The 25,421-nt window shown below is 56.2% G+C and overlaps 1 protein-coding gene across 5 annotated transcripts in view; it reads right to left on the reverse strand.

Annotated features, from left to right (window-relative positions):
• Positions 1-12,704: 12,704 nt before the first annotated feature.
• The window catches only part of ARHGAP27 (Rho GTPase activating protein 27), a 31,695-nt gene continuing 18,978 nt past the window's right edge, over positions 12,705-25,421 (reverse strand). For 3 of the 5 annotated variants that reach the window (XM_043584808.1, XM_043584811.1, XM_043584810.1), the window contains 15 exons: positions 21,664-22,068; positions 21,159-21,341; positions 20,839-20,919; positions 20,683-20,766; positions 20,259-20,326; positions 19,729-19,819; positions 19,159-19,263; positions 16,729-16,827; positions 15,716-15,821; positions 15,488-15,595; positions 15,316-15,414; positions 15,076-15,153; positions 14,833-14,967; positions 14,582-14,687; positions 12,705-14,463 (listed from right to left, as the gene is read on the reverse strand). In XM_043584808.1, coding sequence (XP_043440743.1) covers positions 14,286-14,463; positions 14,582-14,687; positions 14,833-14,967; positions 15,076-15,153; positions 15,316-15,414; positions 15,488-15,595; positions 15,716-15,821; positions 16,729-16,827; positions 19,159-19,263; positions 19,729-19,819; positions 20,259-20,326; positions 20,683-20,766; positions 20,839-20,919; positions 21,159-21,341; positions 21,664-22,068 — 1,926 coding nt within the window. In that variant the 3' untranslated portion in view covers positions 12,705-14,285. Of the gene's footprint in view, positions 14,464-14,581; positions 14,688-14,832; positions 14,968-15,075; positions 15,415-15,487; positions 15,596-15,715; positions 15,822-16,728; positions 16,828-19,158; positions 19,264-19,728; positions 19,820-20,258; positions 20,327-20,682; positions 20,767-20,838; positions 20,920-21,158; positions 21,342-21,663; positions 22,069-25,421 lie in introns of all 5 variants that reach the window. The other 2 variants (XM_043584809.1, XM_043584806.1) reach the window with 2 other exon arrangements.

Here is a 25,421-nt window from a genome sequence, read left to right on the forward strand (position 1 = left end):
CTGCCCCTCCCCCGTTCATGCTCTGTCTCTCTCTGTCCCAAAAATAAATAAATGTTGAAAAAAAAAAATTAAAAAAAAATACATCAATGAGAATATCTCCTCCTTAAACCTTTTTATTTTTATTTGTTTATTTTTTGAGGGGGGAGCAAAGAGAGAGAGAGAGAGAGAATCCCAGGAGGGGCAGAGGGAAAGGGGGAGAGAGAGAGAGAGAGAGAAGCAGGGCTCACCCGAGGCAGGGCTTGGGCTCACCTGATGTGGGAATTGGGCTCACGAACCGTGAGATCATGACCTGAGCCAAAGTCAGATGCTTAACAACTGAGCCACCGAGGCGCCCCTCTTGAACCCCTTTAATGCATCCACATCTCACTGTAGAATGAATCCAGGTATCTACACGATCTGGCTGCTGGCTTCCTCTTCTACCTCATCCCTTCCACGCCTCCGTTTTACCCCCATGGAACATTCCGGTTCTGAGCGCCTTCCTCCGCTTCTCTGATGCCCCAGGCATCGTCCCCGCCGCCGGCACCTGGACGTGTGCTGTGCGCGCGCGGCCTGCCATGCTCTTTCCGTGGCTGGTGACTTCTCAGATGCCACCTTCTCGGAGGGCCCTTCCTTGAGCACACGTCCGGCCCAGCCCCCCCAGTCACGCCGCGTCACCCCCTGTCGCGCCACCGTGCTTATCATCTCTCTCAGAATTTGTCCTAATCCAAGGCCACCTCGTGCGGGTGTTGGAGTTCATTCACACCCGCTGGCGAGAGGCGCCTGGCCGGTCCAGCTTGCTTTACGTCCCTGACACCGGATACACGCCAGGCGCTCAATAGGTACGTGTTAAACGTATCAGTGACGGAAGGAAGGAAGCGATGGGGGGGGTGGATGCATCCGAGCGTGGACGGAGGGGGTCCTTCCTCTAGGGCTGCTGTGAAGAAGAGGGGGATGCTGGGTGTGAAATCACCCCGCCCGCCTCACCCCTCACCGGGCCCAACCCCAGCTGTATCACATTCCCTCCCAGGCCCTGCCGTTCCTGCCTCCAGCCCTCGGGTCACAAAGTACCTCCCTCCAGGAAGCCTTCCCCAGTTTCTCCTCCCCGAGCTGGTGCCTCTGACCACCCTCGGGTCCCTGGGCCCCGCCCCCACGGCAGTCCCCACCATGTACTGTGAATTTCCGTGGGGATCTGTCTCCGCTTCGATGCCAGGGGAACCTGGATTCTCGTGTTTCCCATCTCTTAGCCTGACCGGCATGGGTCTTGGTGGTAACTGTACCTTTGGGTCGCACTCCACGGGCTGGAAAGGTGAGGCGCAGCGTTCCCGGCTGAGGGCCGTAATGGGCAGAGCCGCGTCACCGCGTGAGTGCCCGCAGGTTTGGGAAGAGCGTGGGGTGCAGGGCGGTGGGGCGAAGCCGCACGTGAGCCGCATCTTGGCCGGCTGTGCGGGTTTCAAATGGGGTTCTGTAGCGCTTGTCTTGCCGAGAGATATGTCCCGATTTACTAAACCACCAAGGAAGCCACGGACGTGGTCACATGTGCAGTCACGTCTGACCAAGTTGTCCCACTCTCCCCAGTGCCCTGCTGAAAACTCCTAATAGTTTGAAACTGTCACTGCCTCACACAGCGAGTGCCTGGCTTGGGGAACCTGTTAGGCCACCAAGAGGTTAAGTGGGAGCTGGAGGCACTGTCATGGGTGACCTATCCATATAGGGTGGTAACGGGAACTGGGATGACTTGGGGACATCCCTAACCTTTGAGGCTGACGTCATTCTGATAACCACTCACCCACAACACATCTCGTGGTGCCAAAGAGGTAGATGAGGTCCCCAACGCAGGGCTGTGTGGCTAATACTCTTCTGCGCACGCAGAAGGAACCAGAGAGAAACCAGAATCATTCCAAGAGCTGTTCATTTTTCCATGCAGCAAACTGTATAAACTCTACATGCTTGTGGCTGGGATAGCACAGAGGGGGGCAGGGTTAATCTCATGTGGGGGGTAGCATCACACAGGAGGAGGTGTCTGAGCTGGGCATTGAAGGATGGGCAGCATGATCTCCAGGCGGAAGGGCATTCCAGGGGAGGGAACAGCAGGCACAGACACTTGGTGTGAGACAGCAGGGCTTGCATGGGGAGCTGCAGGCAGCTGGATGTGGCTCCTGTCCACTGTGTGTGCCCCGTGCTGGACCACTTCGTTCCACTGATCAAACCCGTCACCCTCCAAAGTGATTTTTGTAGACGAAGGAACTGGTGCTCAGAGAGGTTAGGTAACTGGTCTCAAGTCCCACAGCCAGTGGCAGAGCTCAGGTTCAAATTCAGGTTCATCAGATTTCCAAATCTGTGCTTCCATCCGCCATGCTGAATTGCCCCATAACAGGACGCAAGACCCGAGGAGCCAGAGGTGGCCATTTGGACTTGATTCTAGAAGGCTGAGTCCCCTGAACGCCTGCCACTTGCACTCCACCTTCAAGAGAACCGTCACGTCTCAGACTTTCATTTCCTTAATGCTGTCTTTAAATGTTTTACTTAAAAAATTTTTGAGTACTTTTTCTCGGTGTATAACATACCTATGAAAAGGACACAGATCAATTAATTTTCACTCATGTGAAAAATGACAATTTTTCATCTAGGTCAAAACCAGAATGTTACGAGCCTCTCAGTAGCCAGCCTCAGGCCTCCACCCAGGCACGACCCACCCCTCCCCGGACCCCCCCCCCCCCGACCCTGCCGCCAGGCAACCACTCTTCCAGTTGTAACAGCAGATTAGTTTTGTTTGCTTTTGAGCTCCATATAAGTGGAACCGTAAAGACCATTCTTTTCAGGGCGCCTGGGTGGCTCAGTCGGTTAAGCGTACGACTTTGGCTCAGGTCATGATCTCACAGTTGATAGGTTCGAGCCCTGCATCAGGTGTGTGCTGACAGCTCAGAGCCTGGAGCCTGCTTTGGATTGTGTGTGTGTGTGTGTGTGTGTGTGTCTGCCCCTCCTCCGCTCACGCTCTGTCTCTCAAAAATAAATAAAAATGTTAAAAAAATATTTTTAAATTAAAAAAAAAAGACTTCTTGTGTGTTTGGCTCAACATTTGTATAGTTCAATGTATTCATTCTCGCTTTTATACAGTATTACATTATATGCATGAGCCAGAATGTATTAACCAGAATGTATTAATTTGGGGCCATTATGAATAGAGCTGCTGTGAACATTCTTGTGCAGGACTCCCGGTGCACTCATGAACTCGTTTCTGTTGGAGTTATACCCGGCGGCTGAGCTCCTGGGTCAGAGAGTACTTTGGGTACGTCCTGCTTCAGTAGATATGGCCAGCGTCCCAAAGCAGCTGTCACAGTTTACAGCCTAGTACCAGTGAATCAGAGTTCCAATCTTTCCACATCCTCGCCGACATTTGATACTGGAAGTCTTTTTCATTTTGGTCCTAGTGGCCGTACGGGGATCTCAAAGTGGACTTTTCATTCACATTTCTCTCATGATTAAGGCGCTTGAGTGTTTCCAAATGTTGATTGGCCACATATAGCCTCTTTTTACGAAGTATTTAAGTCTTTTGCTCATTTTTCTGTTTGATTTTTAATTTCTATTCATTTTTCTTTTGTTCCCTAAAATTGTTTTTTTTTACTTTATTATATATACATTTTTATTGAGAGATAGAGAGAGCAAGAGTGTGCATAAGCAGGGGAGAGGCAGAGGAAAAGGGGGAGGGAGAGAGAGAGAGAGAGAGAGAGAGAATCCCAAGCAGGTTTCATGCTCTGTGTGGAGTCCAACGACTCAGGGCTCGATCCCACAACCCTGGATCATGACCCCAGCTGAAATCAAGAGCTGGATGCTCAACCAGCTGAGCCACCCAGGCGCCTTATTGATTTTTCTTTTCTTTTTTTTTTTAAAAAATTTTTTAATCCTTATTTATTTTTGAGAGAGAGAGAGAGAGAGGCAGAGTGTAAGCAGGAGAGGAACAGAGAGAGAGAGAGGGAGACACGGAATCCAAAGCAGGCTCCAGGCTCTGAGCTGTCAGCATAGAGCCTGATGTGGGGCTCGAACTCATGGACCGTGAGATCATGACCTGAGCTGAAGTCGGGTGCTTAACCCACTGAGCCACTCAGGTGCCCCTGATTTTTCTTTTTGATAAGAGTTCTTTATATATTCTGGATATTAGTTCTTTGATGGATATATGACTTGCAATAAATGAATATGAATATTTTCAGTTATGCTAATAACTGAAAAATCCATATCCTATGTCATAGGTAGTAGGTGACTGGAAAGTACGTGAAATAAAAATAAGACAATGTCAGGGCGCCTGGGTGGCGCAGTCGGTTAAGCGTCCGACTTCAGCCAGGTCACGATCTCGCGGTCCGTGAGTTTGAGCCCCGCGTCGGGCTCTGGGCTGATGGCTCAGAGCCTGGAGCCTGTTTCCGATTCTGTGTCTCCCTCTCTCTCTGCCCCTCCCCCGTTCATGCTCTGTCTCTCTCTGTCCCAAAAATAAATAAACGTTGAAAAAAAAAAATAAGACAATGTCATTACATTCTAGCTAAAAATCTGCTGGCAGCAAGGCTAGAGTCCTGATCCCTGTTAAGTGACTAGCAAGTGAAAAAGACACCAAGGCGGGAAAGAATTAGAAAAGAAATAACTTTTGGAACCTACTCTGCACTAGGCACTGGGAAAGACTTCCTGGAGGAGGGGGCATGGAGCTAGAGAATGGGCGCAGGGCTGATGACAGAGAGGGAATGGCTCAGACAGGGGTGTGGAGAGGGCTGGAGCAAGCCAGAGGACGGGGAGCCTGGGACTGGGTTAAGATCATGAAAAGTGGCTTGAATTCAGAAGGTGATGGGTCAGCGTAGGTTTTGAGGATAATCCAGTGACTCAGCGCTGTTCCACCATCAGACAGGGGCCAGATCCCTGGGAATGCTGCTTCTCTTCCTGGCCCTCAGGTTTAGCAGGTGCCTCACACAGTAAGTGCCCGCTTTGCGTTTCACAAAGGCAGGCTCTATACAGCCCATCGCGCTTAATCAGCCCGGGGTTTTGGGGGCCAGCGAAAGGCGAAAGGCGGCTTGCAGGGAGGCGTGCAAGAGGGGGACAGAGTATGGGGAGGGAGGGCTTACACATGTTCCAGGGTCCTGGGAGAGTTCCCTGGGACAAGAGAGCAATTGTCCTGGGTGGGACAGGGTGGATGCGACAGAGGTGCCAAGGCCCAGCCCGGTGGTCTGAGCTCAAGCCCCCCCTCTGAGAGGGACCCCTGGGCAGGTGGAGGGCCAGAACCTCTTCCCCCTGCACCATACCTGCCTACTTCCTCCGGTTCAGGCCTCTCCTCAGCAGCTCCTCCGCATACTTTATCAGCCTCATTCCCCGGTCTTAGGGCTCAAGGCTGCCCTGAAACTTGGGGCTGGGGTCTGGAGGGGGATAAGACCCTAAAGTTCTCTTGGTTAGCGCGTACAGCCGCCCAAAGTGCCCTGGATCCCTGCCTAGCGCTCAATGTGGAGAATCACCCTTTGGACAGAAGACCTCGGGCGCCCCCTATTGTCAGCCGCGCTCCCACAAGCCGCATCATGTCGTCCCTGTGGCTGACCCTGAGGCAGGGGGCCTGGAGCCAACTAGGGCTGGTTCCAGAGGCGGGGAGCCCTTGCAGGGATGGAAGTCTGACTTGCGATATTTACCTGGACCCCAGCAGCTTCCTAACTGGTCTTCTTCCCTCCATCATCCGCCCACAGCTGGGAGAACCTCTTTAGAAGTGTATTTGTGGAGTACAAGCAGTGAACTGATACTCAGGAGGACTTGAATGGCTCTTAAAGGCACTACACGGAGCGCAAAAAGCCAATCTCGAAAGGTGCATAATTTATGATTCCATCTATAGAACTTTCTCGAAATGACATAATTAGAGAGATGGACAGCTGACAAGGTTGCCAGGCATGAGGGAAGGGGAGGCAGGGTGTGGCTGTAAAGAGGCATCATGAGGGATTTCTTTTAAGGTGATGGAACAATTCGGTATCTTTTAATTAATTAATTTATTTATTTATTTAATGTTTATTTTTGAGAGAGGGAGAGAGAGAGAGAGACAGTGTGAGTGGGGAAGGGGCAGAGAGAGAGAGGGAGACACAGAGTCCAAAGCAGGCTCCAGGCTCTGAGCTGTCAGCACAGAGCCCGACATGGGGCTTGAACCCACAAACCCTGAGATCATGACCTGAGCCGAAGTCAGACGCCCAACCGACTGAGCCACCCAGGGGCCTCCTGATATCTTTTTTTTTTTTTAATTAATTTATTTATTTTTGAGAAAGAGAGAGAGTGCAAGCAGGGGAAGGGCAGAGAGAGAATCCCAAGCAGGCTCCACACCGTCAACGCAGACCCTGATGCAGGGCTCGAACCCACAAACGGTGAGATCATGACCTGAACCGAAGTCGGACGCTTAACCGACTGAGCTACCCAGGCGCCCCGGAACAATTCGGTGTCTTGACTGTGGTGGCGGTTATACGAATCTATACATGTGATAAGAAATGTCATGGGATTATACACAAAGACAGACGAAAAAGGAAATGGAGTGAGTCTAGTTCGTCCCATGGTGCTGATCACGTTCCTGGTTTTCAGAGCACATTGCAGTTACCAAAGTTGCCACCACCGGGGGGTGGGGGGGGGGGGAAGCAAAGTGATGGGCACACAGGACCTCTCTGTACTATTTGTGTAACTTCTTGTGAGTCATCATTCTTTGAAACTAAAAAGTTTATGAGAAGAAGAAAAAGCCCACCTGGCCTTATCATCCACCTGCCCATTTACTCACGGCGCAACCCAGTGGCCTGTGGGGGATGGAGTCCATGAAGGGAAGTCTTTCAACTCTTTGAATAAATCAGCCCCTCCTCGGAGGCTGGCGACAGCAAAAGAATATCCCCTCTCGGAAGGTGCAGCGGACGGGACCTCCCAGCCCTGACTCTACCGGATTCTGTCAATGGGTCCCTTCCTGTACCGGCCTGAAGGGGGCGCTCTTCTTCTGATGCTCTGGCTCCCAGATGGAGCCTTCCCGTAGCACTGCTGGGACTCAGGCTCAAGTCATGAGAAAACACTGCTCTGGAGCTCTGGGAAACAAAAGGGTCACAGTCCCTTGTGCCGTCCTGCCCGCCTGGTATTCTGGCTGCACATGGAGGGACGTCAGGACACTTCTGCCTCTGGCTGCCCCTGGGCCTGCTGCTGAGGCTCTCTTACCCCAGGACCCAGGACTATTCTCGGTCCTGAGGAGTGAAGAAGATAACAAGGCCTCCCGAATGTTCCTGTACCAGCTTCTGGGCCATGTACATTGCACCCATCTCACTTTATAATCATAAGAAGTCTCTGAGGTGAGCATGAATGTCCTAACCTTACAGATAAGCACACTGAGGTGAACCGCTGGCCTCAGATCACTTGATAGAAAGTGACAGAGCTGGGATTTGAACTCTGGCTGTCTGCTTTTTCATGTATTGCCTCATCAACAAGTATTTATTGAATACCTGTCACGTCCCAGGCACTCTGCTGGGGCTAGGCTTACAAAGGTGAGCATACAAAGATGATACTGAGGCTTATAGGACCACAGAGGGCAGACAGCAATAAATAATCATGGTATGTATCATAAAATGACAAGCTGAGATAAGATGAACACGTGGGTCTCGACGTATAACAAAGAAAGCTGACCTAGCTGGGTACTGGGTATTAGGAGGAGATGCCTAAGGAAAGGTTACCTGAGCAGAATGCAAACAGATGACGAAGGCAACGGGGAAAAGAGAACTGAAGAGACGGTACAGCACATGCAAAGGCCCTGGGGCAGGAAAGATCATGAAACCTTTGGGAAAGGTGTAGTTGTAGTGCAGAAACCAGGAAAGCAAGTAAGGCACACGCCCAGCAAGTTTTTTACTGAGTGTTTACTCTGGCCAGACTCTGTTCTCAGAACCTCAAAAGTAGTATCTCACGTAATCTTCACAATTACCCTAGGAGATTGGTACTGCTATCAGCATCCCCATTTTCCAGACGCGAAGACACAGAGGGATGATGAGTCAATTACTCAGAAGCATCTAGCAGGGGTATTGTGGAGCTTAGGTTTGAATCCAGACAAAGGGGATTCCAGACAAATCCAGAACCTGTGCTCTGAACCACTGAGCTATACTGCCCCACGAGGAGAAGCTAAGGACCCCGCAGGGGACAAACCAGGCAGAGCCCTGGAGGCCACGTTAAAGTTTGTGGTCTTTTCCTAAAATGAGCAGAAACGTTTTTAAGCAAGATGATGATATCATCAGGTTAATCAGGTTGTTATTTTTTTTAAGTTTATTTATTTATTTTGAGAGAGAGCAAGCAGGGAAGGGGCAGAGAGAGAGAGGAAGAGAGAGTATCCCAAGCAGGCTCCACACTTTCGGTGCAGAGGCCCCACGCAGGGCTCGATCCCACGAATCATGAGATCATGACCTGAGCCACGGTCAAGAGCGGGTGCTTAACCAACTGAGCCATCCAGGCGCCCCTATTAGGTGTGTAATTTTAATTTTTTTTTCACGTTTATTTATTTTTGAGACAGAGAGAGACAGAGCATGAACGGGGGAGGGGCAGAGAGAGAGGGAGACACAGAATCGGAAGCAGGCTCCAGGCTCCGAGCCATCAGCCCAGAGCCCGACGCGGGGCTCAAACTCACGGACCGCGAGATGGTGACCTGAGTTGAAGTCGGATGCTTAACCAACTGAGCCACCCAGGCGCCCCTAATTTTAATTTTTTTTAATGTTCACTTATATTTGAGAGAGAGAGACACACACAGTGTGAGCAGGGGAGGGGCAGAGAGAGAGGGAGACACAGAATCTGAAGCGGGCTCCAGGCTCCGAGCTGTCAGCACAGAGCCCAACACGGGGCTCGAACCCATGAACCTTGAGATCATGACCTGAGCTGAAGTCGGACGCTTAACTGACTGAGCCGCCCTGGCGCTCCTCAGGTTTGTCGTTTTAAATGAGCGTGGGTGGGGTGGGGGAAAGAGGATGTGGGAAGGGAGAGGGCGTTGCTAGGAGGCTGCTGCAGTGGTCCAGGCAGGAGATGTGAGCCCCTGAGACTAGGTGGGACTCTCGTTGGAGAGAAGTGGGTGGATGTGAGAGGCAGAACTGACAAAACGGGGATATAGATCAGGTGTGGAGGGTGGAGAGAGGGGGAGAAAGAGCGAGAAGGCCATACCCCCAGGTTTCTGACTTGCCCAGCTTGGAGGGTCATGCAGCCATTTCACTGGGCGAGGGCTGGGTTTGGGGAAGGTCATGAACCTAGTCTGAGGACGGGCGCAGGCAGATGTCAGGTTGTTAGGGAGACACAGGGGCCTGGAGCTTCTGGGAGCAGTCAGGCCTGGGGCTATGGATGAGCGAGGCACCGATGTCGTGGGTGCCCCGGGCGCCTTGTTCCCCAGGGGTGGCGGGGTTGACTGCTGACAGGTCCCACCCGTCTGAGCCGCTCTCTAGGACATGCCTTGGGCTGAAGAGTCTCTTTGCCTAAATTCATGGGCCTTCCCCCCTCCCCCCTCCCAAGACGGGCCTCATCCAGCGACTGGACGACGAGGTGGTTAATAAAGGTCTGGCCCCCTTGCCACAACGTGGGACAACGCTGAGGCTGGGAGGGGCCTGTATCCCAGCTCAGTTTCCCCTCAGCCTGATCCTGTGGCCTTCATCCCCCACCCCCTCCCCCACCAGGTGTGGCTCCCGAGACCGCTCCCCAGTGAGCTTCCTTCTTTCCATTTCCTGGGGAGACCCACCTGAGACAGCAGCTCAATGAGGAGGAGAGAAAGGTGGCCAGTGATAGTGGCTACCTTCTGGAAAAGGGAGGAGATTAGCTGAGCCCTGGAGTGACGTCTGCTCTGAGGTACCCGGGGGCCGGGAGGCGAGGGAGGGAGGATTCGGTGAGCCAGCTGTAAGCTTTGCTGGTGGGATGTTGAGGGTTTCCATCATTTCTGTGAGGTAGAGGTGAGGCCATCTGGAGAGGGAGCGAGAGCGAGAGCGAGAGAGCCAGAGGGAGAGCGAGAGTGAGAGGAGGCGGGGAGGGCCAGAGGTTTGAGGAGAAGGAGTCTGTGGGGCAGTGGTTGCGGAAGGTGGGAGAGAACAGAAACCCTCATACGTTGCTGGGGAGGGTGTAAAGTGATTCAGCCACCGTAGAAAACCGAAGTTTTGGTTCCTCCAAAAGTGAACCGTAGAGTGACCATCTGACCCAGCCAGTCCACGCCTGGGTGGGTACCCCAGGGAATTAAGACGTCCGTGGTTGGTCTGAATGATTGTGTTCACCGCCCCCACCCCCCACCCCTGCAATTCACAGGCCAAAGCCCTAACTCCCAATGTGGTGATACTTGGAGGTAGGGCCCAGGAGGACAGGGGGCCCCCACGATGGGATTCGTGTCCCTGTAAGACAAGGAAGAGATGATCTCTCTCTCTCTCTTTCTCTGCCCCGTGAGCACACGGCAAGAAGGCAGCCGTCTTGCAAGCCAGCAAGGCAGCCCGATCGGAGACTTCCAGCCCCAGAGCTGTGAGAAAGTTTCTGTTGTCCGGGCCACCCAGTCTGTGGCGTTTTGTTACGGCAGCCCACGCTGAGACGGCGTGTCCACATAAAACCTTGGACACGAGGGCTCGCGGCGGCATCATTCACAACAGCCCCAAAGTGGAAACCACCCAAATGTTCACCGATTAGTGAACGCATAAAGAAACGTAGGGGCTGAGAGGAGGAGGAGGAAGAGGCAGGTGAAGGGGAGGAAGGCAGGGCAATTGGCTGGGTCACCCGGATGAGAGACAGGGGGAGGGGGACAGGAGGCAGTCAGGAGGTAGAAGACAAGGACCAGCGGGGAGGGGAAGGGGACTGGTAAGTGGAGGGCGAGGCCCAGAAGCAGGGAGAAGGGCTGCTTTCAGAGTTTTGCTGCGGGCAGGTGGCTCTCAGGGTGTCTGGGAGCCATCCGCGCAGGCGGCCGTTTGCACTTGGAACTCAGGGGAGAGGGGTCCAGGCTGGTGAGAGATTTTTGGGTGACCCACGTGCGGGCCTGGTGACTGAGTCCCCAGAAAGGAATGGATGAGGGCCCTTAGGGAGGGTGGAGGGGAGAGAGCAATGGGCTGACGGCACCCCCCCCCCAAGGGGGCATCGCTGTTTCCAGAGTGGGCAGAGACCCACGAGGCGGCAGGCGGAGGAGCGGTGTGCTTCGTGGGGGGACAACAGGCACTTCACGTGTCCACTTGCACGAGGACTGGGCATTGTCCCCAGGGCTTGGCAGCCAGGCGGGCACTGGTTTTTTCTGGGGCAGCTTCGGGGGCAGATGCCCGGCTATAGCAGGATCTGGAGCATCTGCTCAGAGGGTGCAGGCTGGGGAGAGAGCCCTCAGTGACAGCCCTTATCAGCGGTGCTACTGTCCCTTATTTTTAGGTCTGTCTCCCAACCAGCTGGTGCTTCAAGAGGGCAGCTACTATTTTTATGTATCTTTCTTTGTGTCTCCAGACACAATCCAATTCGTTCCAAATATATTCAGGGAGCACCTGCCGTGCTCCCGGGCCCTGTGCGGGGTGTTGAGGATTTATGGCGGAGCCCACACTTGAAGCTCCGGGCAGGGCTCTGTCACCAAGCTGCCATGTGACCTCAGGTGAGTTAGGACATCGTCTCTCTAGGAGGTTCCTCATTGGCAGTGGGTGATTTCTGAAGCTCCTCCCGGTGACTGATTCTGGAAATTCTCTGCCTGCTGCTACCTTGTCTGCTCACCAAGGCGTCGACAGGGTCAGGAGCCTGGGGTGGGGTGAGGACGGTCAGGGGAGCGGATGCTTCCCAAGACCTCCCTGCCCAAGGGTCCTCCTGCCACAGCCCCTTCCCCCCCCCCACCCGCCCCTGCCCCGTTCACAGGCACACCCTGTCCCCTGCCTGCCTTTCCTGCGTCACCTCTCACACATGCTCACTGGTTGTATGGGCTCTAGTCACAATGGTCTTTTCAGATTTTTTAAAAGTTTATTTGGGGGGGGGGGGCAGAGAGAAAGGGAGAGAGAGAGAATCCCAAGTAGGATCCGTGCTGTCAGCACAGAGCCTGACGTGGGGCTCAAACCCACCAACCGGGAGATTCTGACCTGAGCTGAAGTCAAGACGCTTAACTGACTGAGCCAGCCAGGCACCCCGTCTTTTCAGATTTTGTTCTCTCCCCAAGCCTTCTTGCCTCAGAGCCTTTGCACATGCTGTTCCTCTGGCTGGACACCCTTCCCTTAAGTCCTCATCTTGTTGATGTCTCTTGATTCTTTAGTGCTTAGCTCAAATGGGGCTTCTGCAGAAGCATCTCAGGCTCCTGAGGGACAGCCACTCCCGGAGTGACACGCCTTTAGGGCACCCTGCGTTCTTTCTTAGCTTTTGTACACAATAATGTAACCACGTAATCAGTTGTTTAACCTCTGTTTAGTTCTGTCCTTAGGCCTGGGTGAGAGGAATCCTTGCCCGGCTGTGGATCCTCCTCTTTAGAAGGTTCTACTCTTGACCCCCTGTCTCTCTCCCCACAGGATGAGGAATCTGTGGGACCCCTTGGAGCCCAGGCCCTTCCCTTTGGGCCCTGCTCCCGATATGCAAGACCCCAGAATTCCCTGCCCGAGTGGCCCCAGGCCCATTCCCTTAAGGGTGGACCATGCGGGTGGCCACAGGACAGCAGGAGCCAGCTCTTCTCGTGCCAACACACCCGGGCACGGAACTCAGAAGAGTCACAGAAGTTTACATTGGAACCTGGTCATTAGGTCATTATGAACGTGTATTTACCAAAGTAGGAGAATAGAACATATTTTTATTTAACAGTTATATCTTCATTTGTAACTTTACAATATTTCGATGCATGGGGTGAGGCCTCCGTTTGTACTCTTGTCCCGGCCCTGCTGGCATGTGAGGTGGGCTTGGGTCGGCCACCGGGCCAGGTGCTCCACCAGAGCGGTGGCGTGGGTGGCACCCCCGCCCCAGTGCACAGTGCCCGGCGCGGAGGAGCAGACAATAAATATTGGCTGTGAGAAACTGAGACGATCCGGGTGAAATGCTTGGCGTGGCGCAAATGTCAATAAATATCAGTTCCTATTGTTTGTCGAAGAAATGAACCGTAGCTGGGGAGGGGGCTGGAGGGTGGGGCGAGACCCACAAACTGAGGTGGTTTGTGTATGAGGAGGGAGAGGGCATTGCTGCCCCTGGGGCTCACGCTCCCTTTCCAGAGGCTGTACCCCCCTTCCCCCAACCCTGCAGGCCTCTCCCAGCTCTTTATGACCAGGTGGGCGCCAGGCAGGCGTGCCGGGCCGCCGGGGCGCCGAGAGGGGCTGGGGACCCCTTGCCAGTGCTAATTCCCCCTCCCCCAGCTGGGGCGGGTTTCCCCTCTGCCCTGAGGGTCTCCCAAGGCCCAGACAGAACCTACCTTCATTTCTTTTGCCTTCCCCGTAAGCCCACGATGGGGTTTGGAGGAGAGGGATAGCTTGGAGGAAAGGGCCTCCTGGGAGGCTGTGCTGTGCTTCGAGAGGAGCCTGAGGCTGGGCAGTCCGACCCATCACCCCCACGGGACCCTGAACAAGTCACTTTGCCTCTGCCTCGGTTTCTTCATTTGTACAACGGGACTGTGTGTGGAAACGGTGCATGGCAGGTGGCCAGCTCAGGGTATGCGCTTAGCGAATATGGAGAACCCTTGCTTAGAACACGAGTGGATCAGGGAGGGCAGAGGCCTGGATCAGGGAAGCAGATGAAAATGGCTCACAGTCAGCCACTGAGAGTCAGGCAGGAGCTGCTCCTGAGGCAAGGCAGGGCAGCGGGGAAGGAAGGAAGGTGTGTGTTGCTGCTTCATGACCCACGCAGGGCCGGGGCCCCACAGGGAGGGCGTCCTTGAAGGCCTGACCAGGTGCAGGCCTGAAAAAGCTGAGAAGCCCCTCACCCCAAGTCCTCCCCTGGGGCATGGCCCATCTGGGAAATCAAGCTCACCCCCACAATTCTGTCTCTGTCTCTGTCTCTCTCTGTCTCTCTCTCTCTCTCTCTCTCACACACACACACACACACACACACACACACACAGTAGGTGTCTATGTAATAAAGAACCAAACCCAATGAAGCCCCAAACAAGACAGGCCAGGGCGGTGGGTGAGGGGGGGTGGGGTGCGGGGGGAATCACATTTTGCAAACTGCCCACCAGGGGTCACCATACTGCACCCAGCGGCGCAGATTTCACATCCGCCTGCCGACCGATGGGAGGCGGCGGGTCTCACAGATAAGAGTTCGGCCAAGCGGCCTCCAACCGTCCAGCTTCTATGGTGGGACCACTGTCGCGGTCCCCAGTCCCAGGTCCGCAGCGCCAGCGTCGGGGGTGAGGGTGGGGTCGGCTGTCAGTGCGGCCGGAAGATGTCTGAGCACCGCTGCAGGATGAGCTCCACCACCTGACTCTGGAACACCATGGTCATGGGCATGCTGGTTTCCTCAGTCTCCGGCCGCAGCAGCGTCGGCCCGAACACTATGGCCACGCTCTGCACGGACATGCGGTTCTGATCGCCGTGCTCGATCACCCTGCAGGGGGGGGAGTGGGGTGGGGACGGAGGCCATCAGGGCCCAGAGCTGGAGGGGGCGCGGGGGGGGGGGTCCGCCAGCACCTGCCTCCCCATTCCCGCGCGGCTGTCCGGCTCACCGGCACAGGTGCTGGAAGAGCAGCCGCAGCGTGTCGTGGTTGGGGGCGGGCAGCGAGCGCACCAGGTCCCGCACACGGCGGCCGCGCTGGGCCTGGTCCGGCAGCTCTAGGGAAGGGAGGGTCGGCTCGGCCAGGGGAACGGAGGGGCTGAGTCCCAGTGGGGAGAGTGGGGGCGGGGTCCAGCCAAGGGGGTGCCCGAGGCAGGCCGGCCCACCCCCACCCCGTCCCCCCCACCTCCCCCAGGCGCTCACTGATGGCCTCGATGAACTGGCGGAAGTGCGAGAAAGGAAAGAGGGGCTCCGGCAGCTCTCGAAAGAAGAGCTTCAGGGCGCCGGTGATCACGTGGACGTCCTCCCAGCGCCCGTCCTCCAGGTCCAGGCGCTCATCTGCCACACGGCGATGGGGAAAGGAAGGTTGGGGGGGGGGGGGAAGAGGCGGTTAGCACCCCTTTGCGCCTTCAGGCCCTGGGCTCGGGGACGGAGGACGGGCCTCACCGTGGTCCACCTTATAGCGCAGCTTCTGGATGGTGGCCAGGTTTCCACTGATGCGGTACAGGCCGTCGATGTCCAGCCCTGGGGCAGACGGAGGCGCTGACCTCGGGTTTGGTGGGATGGGTCTAAAGCTCCCGCTATGGCTCCTACCCAGGGGCTCCCGTTCTCCCTCCGCCGCCCTGCGCCCGCCCAGGGCTCTCCGCCAAGCGGCCCCGGAGGGAGGCCCCCGGGCGCCGCGCGTACCCCGGGCCTCGACGGTGCGGATGCACTGCTGTACGAAGCGCGGCACCGAGCTCCTCTCGCGTTCACACAGCGCGGCCAGCGCGCAGCCGAACACCTGGTCTGGGGGAGAGGCCCGTCAGCGCTGCCCGGCCCCCCAGCCGCCCGCGCCGCGCTCGCCGGCTCCCTCCCGTACCTTTGATGTAGCCCTTCTCCCGCAGCGACTGCAGCGTGGGCCGCCTCAGCAGGAACTTGCGGAGCTTGTGCCGGACCTTGCTCAGGTCGCTCTCCGCGGTGGCTGCGCCTGGGCACGGGCACGCGGGGCCGAGTCGCTCGGTGGCGCCGGGACTGGCCGGGTGGGTCGTCCCCTGTTCCACCCCACCCCCGCCCCCAGGAGACGCCCCCCCCCCCCCACACCGCGCACCTGCAGTGGGCCGCGCCTCACCCTCCAGCCAGCTTCCCAGGCGCTCCCTGGACCCGAAGTCCGCGTTGCTGCTCTCGCTTTCCTCCTCCGGGGGCAGGTCTGCGGACTGGAATCACGGGGCCTCAGATTGGCAGAGCCCCGTGCCAGCTGGAGGTCCATCTGGGCTGGGGCGGGGACCCCGACGCCCCTCCCAGCGGCTCTGGTGACTGCCAGTCAGAGTGCACTGTTCCCTTCCCCAGTTAACCTCCCCTGACCTCCTTCCAGCAGGGGAGTCTCAGAAACTTCACCTCCCTTGGCTGCTTGGAAGCCCTTCAGCTGTTGGAGACAGTTATCCTGTTCTCTCCCGCTCTTTCTTATCCTGGCCCCCCGTTCCCGTATTTTCCTAGCTCCTCCGGGCACACTCCACTAGGCCAGCATTCCTCAGTATGTGGCTCCTGGTTCTGAATTCGCAGTTCCAGCTGAGGCCTCCGCGCTGCCCACAACGGCACCAGCATCACCGCCCTAGATCTGGATTCCTACCTCTAGTAATACAGCCAGATTCTGTACCCCCCTGCTGGCTCCTAGGGAAACGAGGGTCAAAAGGCCCCAGGTTGTTCCCAGGTGAATGGCTGTCAGAGGAGGTCTGTCCCAACTCCATGTAATTAATTTTTTGAACCTAAAAAAAATAGTCGACTCTTCTTTAACTTTAAAATTTTAATAGCTTCAAATTTTATCTTGTGGTTGTAGCCTGTCGTTCTAGTACAGAGGCTCTTTCTTGGATACTTACTTTTCTTCCAGCCTCCCTTGAAACAGGACATTCCTCTAGGCTGTGTCTCCACCCCTAGGAGAACCCTCCTGCAGGGCCAACCCCTGCAACCCCACAGGCTGGATTTGCCTACTTATGAGAGACTATTTCTTCGGTGGCCCATCTGTAGGGAGGGACATTTATCCTCAGATGCCCGACCCACAGTGGGCCCAGCTGCTCTGTGTAATGGCCGACCCACCAGCCCCAGAGGCCCCCGGGCTCTGCTTACCAGCTCCTGGATGCCCTCGCCGATGGCCTTGTGCCAGGTGCTGATAATGGCCTCTGAGTCGTGCTGGATCAGGTACTCTGAGCCATCTCGGCTCCGTAGCTGGAGAGACACAAGTCACTCAGTCATCTCTGGTTCCCTGGGTCTACCCGGGAGCAAGGCCTTAGCAGAGGGAGGGGGAGGGGGAGGGGCAGAGAAATGGTGGAGATGATCTGTCCTTGTCCCCAGGAACTGAAGGCATAATAGAGCAAGGGCCTCACCCTGGGGGCCGAGGCATTCCACTTTGGAATGCCTTATGCAGTAAGTGACAGCATATCTGTTACAGACGGGCAGACCAGCGGCCTCTCAAAACAACATCCATTCATATCTGAAAGTTTCATACGGAAGGAAAGGCTATATTGTACGTATACGTAGCAACAGATTTCACAAAACGTTCATCCTGTTGAATGCACAGGCAAGCTGAGCTGCCCCAAACTAGCTGCTTTTGGAGGACTATTACTGAAGTTTCCTGTGGCTCTGGAGTGACAAGGAAGACTGGCTGTGAAAATTTGCCGGGCCCAACTACCTTGGCCATGATATAGAATCTGGGGCTGTCTCTTGAGAAAAATCCTAGAGGAGCCTGCAGGCCACCCCTGAATGGAGGGAGGATGGCCACCTGCGGCCAAGAAGCAGAAGCAGGGGGCTCCTCCGCTTCCGTTCAAGACTGTCAGCCTTTCCAACAGCTTGAATAACTTCCACAAGTACCATCTGCCTTCCAGTTCTTGCCAGAAAAGACAGCTCAGAAACATTTATTCAGAAGCTTTCATCAAAAGCCAAGTCAGAGGGATGACACTTATAGAGCACTGGTTGAAGGACGTCCCTTTAGGTCAGGGAAGGGACATGCACAGCAAAGTGACGTTCTCCGGTCTGGCACCCGTGACAGACATTGCTAATTGGTCACAGCACTTGGCGCTGCTAAACCTGGAGAAGGCTCCAGACGGACTGACTGAGCAGAGTAGCTCATGAGATCAAACTGGTTTTCCAAGCCTGCTCTGTGGATAACACTGGTTCTAGAACGGCACGAAGCTTGGTGAAGACTACATACTCAAGTGCCTTGCAGAACTGCATTTTCTGAGCTGAATGGTGAGGTTATGCTCGTGGGTTTTCTCATGTTACCTGAAGCAGCTAAACTAGAATGGAGCTCCACACTAAAAATTGCTTCGGGAGCTAAGGGTTAGGGGGAGCGCCTGGGTGGCTCAGTTGGTTAAGTGTCTGACTCTTGATCTCTGCTCAGGTCACGATCTCACAGTTGGTGAGTTCGAGCCCCGCGTCGGAGCTCTGTGCTGACAGCTCGGAGCCTGTGATTCTCTCTCTCCCTCTCCCTTTCCCTCTGCCTCTTCCCCACTCACACACATGTGCACGCTCTCTCTCTCTCTCCAAATAAATAAATTAAAAAAAAAAAAAAGAGCCGGGGCGCCTGGGCGGCTCAGTCACTTGCACGTCCAACTTCAGCTCAGGTCATGATCTCGCGGTTCATGATTCGAGCCCTGCATCGGGCTTGCTGCTATCACCCTGTCAGCTCAGGGCCCACTTCAGATCCTCTGTCCCCCCCCCCCCCCACCTCTCCCCCACTCTCTTTCTCTTGAAAATTAAATAAAACATGAAAAAAAAGAGCTAAGGGTTAGGAAAGAGCTTTGATTTCCCTCAAAACTGGGGAAAAGACCCCTCCCTCATCAATAAGAACTATGTAACTGATATTTTTTTTTTTTTTTTTAGCAACAACCTAGCACCTGTACATCAGCTGCCTCCTGATGCCTCTCCACACTGACCCCTTCCTCTGACTTGTTGTGGCTGGTGCTGGCTCTTCAGTGGATTTTACCAGCTCACCACACGTGTTCTTGTTGTGAGCTGCCTCAGAACTTTTGGGGACGGAGGTGAGGGTAAAGGTAGTTTCAAAGCAAGACCACATGTGGGCAGTGGAATGTGTGGTACCATAAGGGTCCTTGCCTGGGCCCCACGTGGCCTCTGCTTCCTGCTAGGGGAGCCTGGGAAACTGGGGACCCAGCTTATTCACTGAGGACCCAGTTCAGCTGGAAGCTGGGCTCTGATCAGCCAGAGCAGGTTCCCGGCCTGTTTAAGTGAGTAGTGGGGGACAGGGAATCTCCTGTCTGGGATGAGGGCCGCCTTTCTAGGCATGAGTTTCATTCCACAGAGACCCCTGCTTCTCAACACCCTCTAGAGCCAAGAACTTGAACCCAGTTCCTGGAGAGGGAACTGCAGAATCCGTGATGCCAGAAACGCTGTGGGCGGATGCCCGGGGTGGGGGCAACTTTGGCTTTGAGCCCTGAGAATTCCAGTCCCACTCTCCCCAGGTCCCCCTTCTTGAGGCTTGCCTAATGAGGGTCTCAAGCCATCAGTAAGCCCCTTCTCCTTCTCCCAACCCCTATCACTCACCTCCAGCACATTCTTCCTGCTAGATTTGTCTTTGGGGGCCCAGGAGAGAGAGGCCCCCCTCAGATCCACTGTGTACTCAGGCGTGGAGAGCTTGGGAGGCTGCCTCTGTGGGAGAGGGGAGAAGGATTGGGGGGAGCACAGTTACCAGGAGCCCTCAGCTCAGACAGGCCTGCCAGGGCTCCTGGCTCCAGGGACAGGATGGGGAAAGCGGGCCCAGGGGTTCCTAGAACCTAGGGATCCTGGACTGGCTGGTCCTTTGCTGCCTGCTCACCCAGGAGGAAAGGAGAAAGGAGCACAGCTCTCATCCCCAGGAGCAGGTGTGCCCAGTCCCCAGTCTGCCTGCCCACCAGGCTGGGGAGGCCACCCTCAAGGACTGCTCCCCATGCCCAGGGTGGCTGGAAGCACTTGTCGTGGGCTGAATCTGCTGTCGTCACCCCCTGCCAAGGCCCAGCTCCGCTGGCACTCATATTCCACTGTCTCAGACCTAGCCTTAGACAAGCCAGATCAGGTAAAGAGCCGCAGGAATCAGAAGCAGATGGGATGGTCTCTGTCCCGGGGCCTGGGCCTTACCAGGCCGCCTGCAGCTGAGGCCTTGGAGTCCTTGAAGAAAGTCAGGATGCCACCCTCCAGCACTGTCCAGGAGGCGCTCCAGTGCTTCTTCCTAGGTGGGGGTGGGGAAGTGGGGGGTAGCCAAGCTTGCACTGGGCCCTGGGCTGAGGCCCCCTTCCACCCACAGCAGCGGGGCACAGAGCTAAATAAAGAACACAGCTCAGCTTGGGGTCCCCAACCGTGAGGGCTGGACTCCCAGTTCTAACACGTGGTGGCCAAGGGACCCTGGGGAAGTCACTATCTCTCAGTGCCTCAGTGTGTCCTCACGGGACCTCTTAGAAAGTTGCTATGAAGATTAACAAGAGCCTGGCACATGGAACTGACTCTTCATCTCGGGGCTGTGAGTTCGAGCCCCACATTTGCTGTAGAGATTGCCTATATAAATAAACTTAAAAAAATAAAAATAAAAGCCTCGATATGGGATGTGCTCAGTAAATGTCATCTTAATTAAGGCCCGCCCTGCCCTAGTCTGAACGCAGACAGGCTCTCACCGGAGCCGCTTTCCTTTGTCCACCGTCTTGGTGCGATGCAGCACGCCGGCCTTGTCCAGGGTCTTGATCTTAGAGAGACAAGGGGAAAGAGGAGGGGGTCAAGGGGCTGAGCCACAGGGCAGGCAGGGGCTAGTCTCCCCAACAGCCGGCAACTCCTTCCAGGCGGGGCCTGAGTCATCACTGACCCCTTTCCGCTGCTGCTGCTGCTGCTGGTGGGGTGCCTGCTCCCACCCCAGCAGGAGAGATTTCCTCCCGGCTCCCAACCTCACCCAAACCTGGGCCCAGGATAACCCAGATCCAGGTTCATTCAGCTCAGGCTAGTGCTGGGGCCTATGCAGGTGACATGCCCCACCCCGCCCCAGGCCCCACGACCTCCAGGAAGCCCCGATTTCTTCTGCTAGGGCCTACATGCTCTTTCCTTTACCTTCTCCTCAGGGGGGCTGGCCTGGGCTGGGGTCTCACTGTTCTGGCTGGATTTGCAGATGCTTCGAGGGGCAGGGACAGGAACCTGGGGAGAAAGACAGTGTCGGGTATAACGCCCTCCCTTCTCCCCAGGACTCTCGCTTTCCCAGTTAGTCACCTGGGGCAGCTCCCACTGAACCGAGTCGTCATCTGGGTTGTAGAAGTAGGGCTTCCCGCGTTCGTCCTCCAGCCTCATCCACTGTGGGCAGAGGGATGGTCAGGGCTCCAAGCCCGGCTCACGGGAGGGGAGGAAGAGTTTCCCAATATAGCCCCCAGGAGTCCGGAGGGTCAGGTGCAGACGACGGTGGGTGGGGGCGGGGGCGGTTCTTGGAGCCTGCTCAGGAGCTGCAGTTCATGATGTTAAGGGGAGCTCCTGGTGAGGAAGAGCTGAAGAAGTGACCCAGGGGCTGTCTGCGCCCATCTGCCCGCTGCCCCTACCTGCTCCCGGGTGAAGTGGTTGGTGTAGAGCGTCTGCCCCTCGGGGCTCACGTGGCAAGACCAGCCGGGGGGCGTGGCCGAGGGAGAGGCGGACCGTGGCTCACTGAAAGAGCCCACGGGGGAATAGTCCTCCTCCGGGTAACTGGTCAGCGACTCGGGGTAGTCCGTCTCAGGGGTAGGGGGCTGCGGGGTACAGAAAACGGAGTCGGAGGGTCTCAGAGCCAGTACAGACCCCCGGCCCCGCCCCCTCAGGCCAGGCCACGTCCCCTCACCGGCAGTCTGGGGGCTGCGGGGAGCAGGAGGTGGGGTCTGAGACCCTCAGAGCTACTCCGCCCTGGCCCCGCCCCCTCCCTTATCCAGGCGTCCCTTAAAGCCCCTTAAAGCCACCCGCCCACCCCGGCCAGGCCCCGCCCCCTCCCTCGTTCTCGGGGGCTGTGGGCAGCAAGAGGCGGGGGCAGAGGCCCAAAGAGACCCCGCCCACCCGGGCCAGGCTCCGCCCCCTCACCCTCTGGTCCCTGGGGCTGAGCGGGCTCAGTCCCGGCTGCATCTCCAGGTCGTCCTCGGGCTCGTCGTCGGGCTCGTCCTCCCAGACGGCCTCGCCCGTCAGCGGGTTGTAGAAGAACACCCTGCGGCTCTCCTCATCCCAGTACTGGCCCCAGTCTGTCTCGAGGCTCTCGCGGCTGCCCACCGAGGTCGGGGAGGTGGCCGGGCTGGAGGCGCCCTCGGCAGCCTCGAAGGGCGACTCCCAGGTGGTCACGCCCGTGTCCGGGTTGTAGTAGTAGGGGCGCCCGGTGCCCGCGTCCGTGTGCGTCTCCCACGCCTGGGGGCGGGGGGCCGCGGTGGCGCCGGGCGAAGTGGCCGGAGGCTGCCGCTCTACGTTCGCGTACACGGGCTCCGAGGGGTCGTCCACCTGTGGGAGGAGGGAGGGGACGTGACCTTCAGGGCATCTCCGGAGTCAGACAGTCCCGATTCGGCCACTTGCCGTCTGGGTGACCTTTGGCAAGTCAGAGCGCACCCCCTCCCCACCCCGCCGCGTCTGTTCCGCCGGCTGCCGGTCCGGAAATTGTAGTGAAGAGAGAATGAGGAAATATTCTTTTTTTTTTTTTTAATGTTTTTATTTATTTTTGAAGGAGAGAGACCATGAGCGGGGGAGGAACAGAGAGAGGGGGAGACACAGAATCCGAAGCAGGCTCCAGGCTCCGAGCCGTCAGCACAGAGTCTAACGCGGGGCTCGAACTCACTAACCTGAGATCATGACCTGAGCCGAAGTCGGCCGCTTAACCGACGGAGCCACCCAGGCGCCCCAAGAATGAGGAAATATTCTTGAAAGTGCATTGTAAAGTATGCACTGTAAAGTATGAGGTGTCCCAGAGGCCTAGGGCAGTTACATTATTTATTAACAATAATAAAATATCGATAACAGTTCTCCCGGCTGTGCGCTCAGTGTGCACTAGACCCGGGCGGGGAGGGGAGCGCGAATCAACCGGTTGGGCAGGAATAGAGACAAGGCCTCAGACCCATTCCTTTTCCTCTCCCATTCAGGTCACACAGGGGCAGGGCCCTGCTGCATTCTACAGCCCCCACCCCTTCTTCCTTCCTGGCCCAGAAAGATCCGGGACGGCAATCAGTACTGCCTCTGGATCTGAGACTGGAACTTCCTGAATGTGGGTTTTGCAGTCCTCGGAACCAATTGCAGAGAAGGGAAAGAGCGGGGAGAGCCAGATGGGAGGGAGGAAGGAGGAGCAAAGAAAGGTGAGGCCCTCTTCCCCCTCCAAAGAAAAGTGAGGTGGGCTGGAAGCTCCCTTCACACAGAATGTAAGTCAGGGTATGCTTAACACCCTTACCGCTCTCTGCCACCTGCAGGGCAAAGTCTGTCCCACCTGCCTGCCTTCCGTCTGATTTCCTGCCATTCCTGGCCCTTTGCCTTGAACTTTACGCTCCAGTAGCCCTAGTATGCAGTTGCCGGAGGTCCCACCCTCTCTCCTGTGTCTTTTATCACAGCCTGCCTAGGCCCATCCCTGCCCCTTTCTCACCTGGAGGACTCAGGACTCAGCTCAGGTGTCAGGTTCAAGGCCCTTCCTGAGCTTCCTCTCGTGTGCCCACCACAGCCTAGCACCCTCAGCCCACCGGAGAGATAGATAGCCACATTATCAAACCCCAGGCCGCAGAGTAGCACGAGATTAATACTGTTTTCTAAGAACATATAATGCTATGAGGGAAATGCAGATTTCGACACGGTAAACAGCAGATAGTTCCAGTTATGTGTTTTCAGAAACCCTCCAAAATGCTAACAGAGGTTATCTCTGGGCAGTGTAATTATAGGGATTGGGTTTGTTTTTATTTGTTTCTTTAAACTTTTCTCTTTTCTTCTTTAAGCTTTTCTCAAAATTTTGTATAATAACCCCCCCCCCGCGCCTTTTCTAATCACAGAAGTTCCTCTGTTGCTGTGATGCCTTCACTGAACTGTAAACTCCCCAAGAGGGGAAGCAAGTACTGTCAAGGTGGCTTCTCCCCAGGCCTTAGGTAGGTGCCTAAAAATCCATTCATTTGTCCCACGAAGGTTCACCTGTTCCGTGCAGGCCCTGTCCTAGGCACTGGGAATGCAGCAGTGAACAAAGTGAACAAACGGACCCAAATCCCTATAGAGCAGCTCGGGTAAATGGCCGGGGAGTGGGGAGGGAGCCGAGCAGGGTTCTGGGTGAAATGCACAGCACGTCAGGGATGATTACTGCTAACGAGGAGATAGTGTTGCAGTCTGAGAGCACCCGGTGGCAGGTCCCAGGCACGGAGGGAGGAGGAAGAGTTGGATACATCAGTTTCTCACTCCTCTCCCTCACCCCAGAAGCCCTTGTGTGGCTGAGACAGGACCCTCCACCCCACTTCTCCTTTCGCTGTGCCCACTGCAGCCCTCCTGGGCGACCTGGATTCCACCCACACCCGCCCACTGACCCTCCCCCCACACACAAAAGGCATCTTCCTATCGCTGTACTTTCGCTCCAGTCGGTCCCCCAGCCTAGAACATTCCCTGCCTACCCAAATCCTGCTCCTCTGCTGGTCCCCAGCTCCAAACATCCTGGAGAGCCGGGCTCCATTTACGGCCTGGTGGCGTTCTGCTCTGCTGGCCAGTTCATCGTCCACCCGTCTGCCTACCTCCTCTGACCCCAAAAGGCAGGAGGTCTTTGAGAGCAGGATCCAGGATGATGTAACCCTCCTCAGTCACCCTCTAGCAGGCAGCCCGCTGCCCTGAAGCACACAGCCGATCCACCAAGGATACTTACTGCTAGAGTACCCGGGTCAATTCCATGCTACATTTCACAGCAGACAACAAACACACATATCCGACACTACAGGAGAGACGGGAGTTAGCTTTGAGCAGGGACTTTCTGGGAATGAGGGCTCGGCACAGGAGCCAGGAGACTCCTTGGGAGGACTAGACGCACCTCCTACCCACCCCAGCTGGACCCACGGAGGCTGGAGGGTCATATGGGGGGTGGGTGAGCTAAGGAAGGAGCCAGGCTCTTTGGACTGGGGATTTCCACTGGCAGGCTGCTAGACTTGGCTGTGTGTCCTCGGGGAGTCCCAGGCTGGTCAGGTTGATGGGGATCTTGCACAAGGAACAGCCCTAGCAGGTAGAGGAGATACAGGGGTAGATGTGTAGGCCCCCAGCACGATAGGGCTGTCACAAGGAAGGGAAGATACAGAATCACCTTGTGGGGCTCTGGACTGCAGATCAGAGGCCTGGTGGGAGCAGAGGGCAGGGTTCCTTGGAAGGAAGCACATTCTAAGGATTGGGGCTGCTTCAGGGGGTAGTAAGGGGCCTTCACTGGAGGTGAGCAGTTAGGGGTACTGCAGCCCTGAGGCCCCTTCAAACTCTAGAACTCTCTGCAGAACCCTCACAGTGCTAAGATAGAGGCATTTTCCTCTCCTGGCAGAGCCACAGCCAGGATCAGACTGGAAGCCAGGTAGGGCCAGTCTCTCCGTGCCCTCTGGCCTTCAAGGGGAGGCTCGCCCAGGTTAGAGCAGGGCCCGGCGCCCCCCTGCCCACAGCTCCTGGAGGCCCAGACGACACCCCGTCGCAGCCCATCAACAGACCCTGACTAGGGCACCAACAGCTCTTGAGGCCCAGACCCCAATCATGACAGAGACACGTATGTTTTCCAAGTAGGAAAGGGGAAGTGATCTCCCACCTCAGGCCCAAGGACAGAGCTAAGAGGCGCCCTGGCTCTCACCACACCCAGCTGCCCGGGCCCCCCAGCACCCCGT

This window comes from Prionailurus bengalensis, chromosome E1 (genome assembly GCF_016509475.1).
Source record: "Prionailurus bengalensis isolate Pbe53 chromosome E1, Fcat_Pben_1.1_paternal_pri, whole genome shotgun sequence".
Lineage (NCBI taxonomy): Eukaryota > Metazoa > Chordata > Mammalia > Carnivora > Felidae > Prionailurus > Prionailurus bengalensis.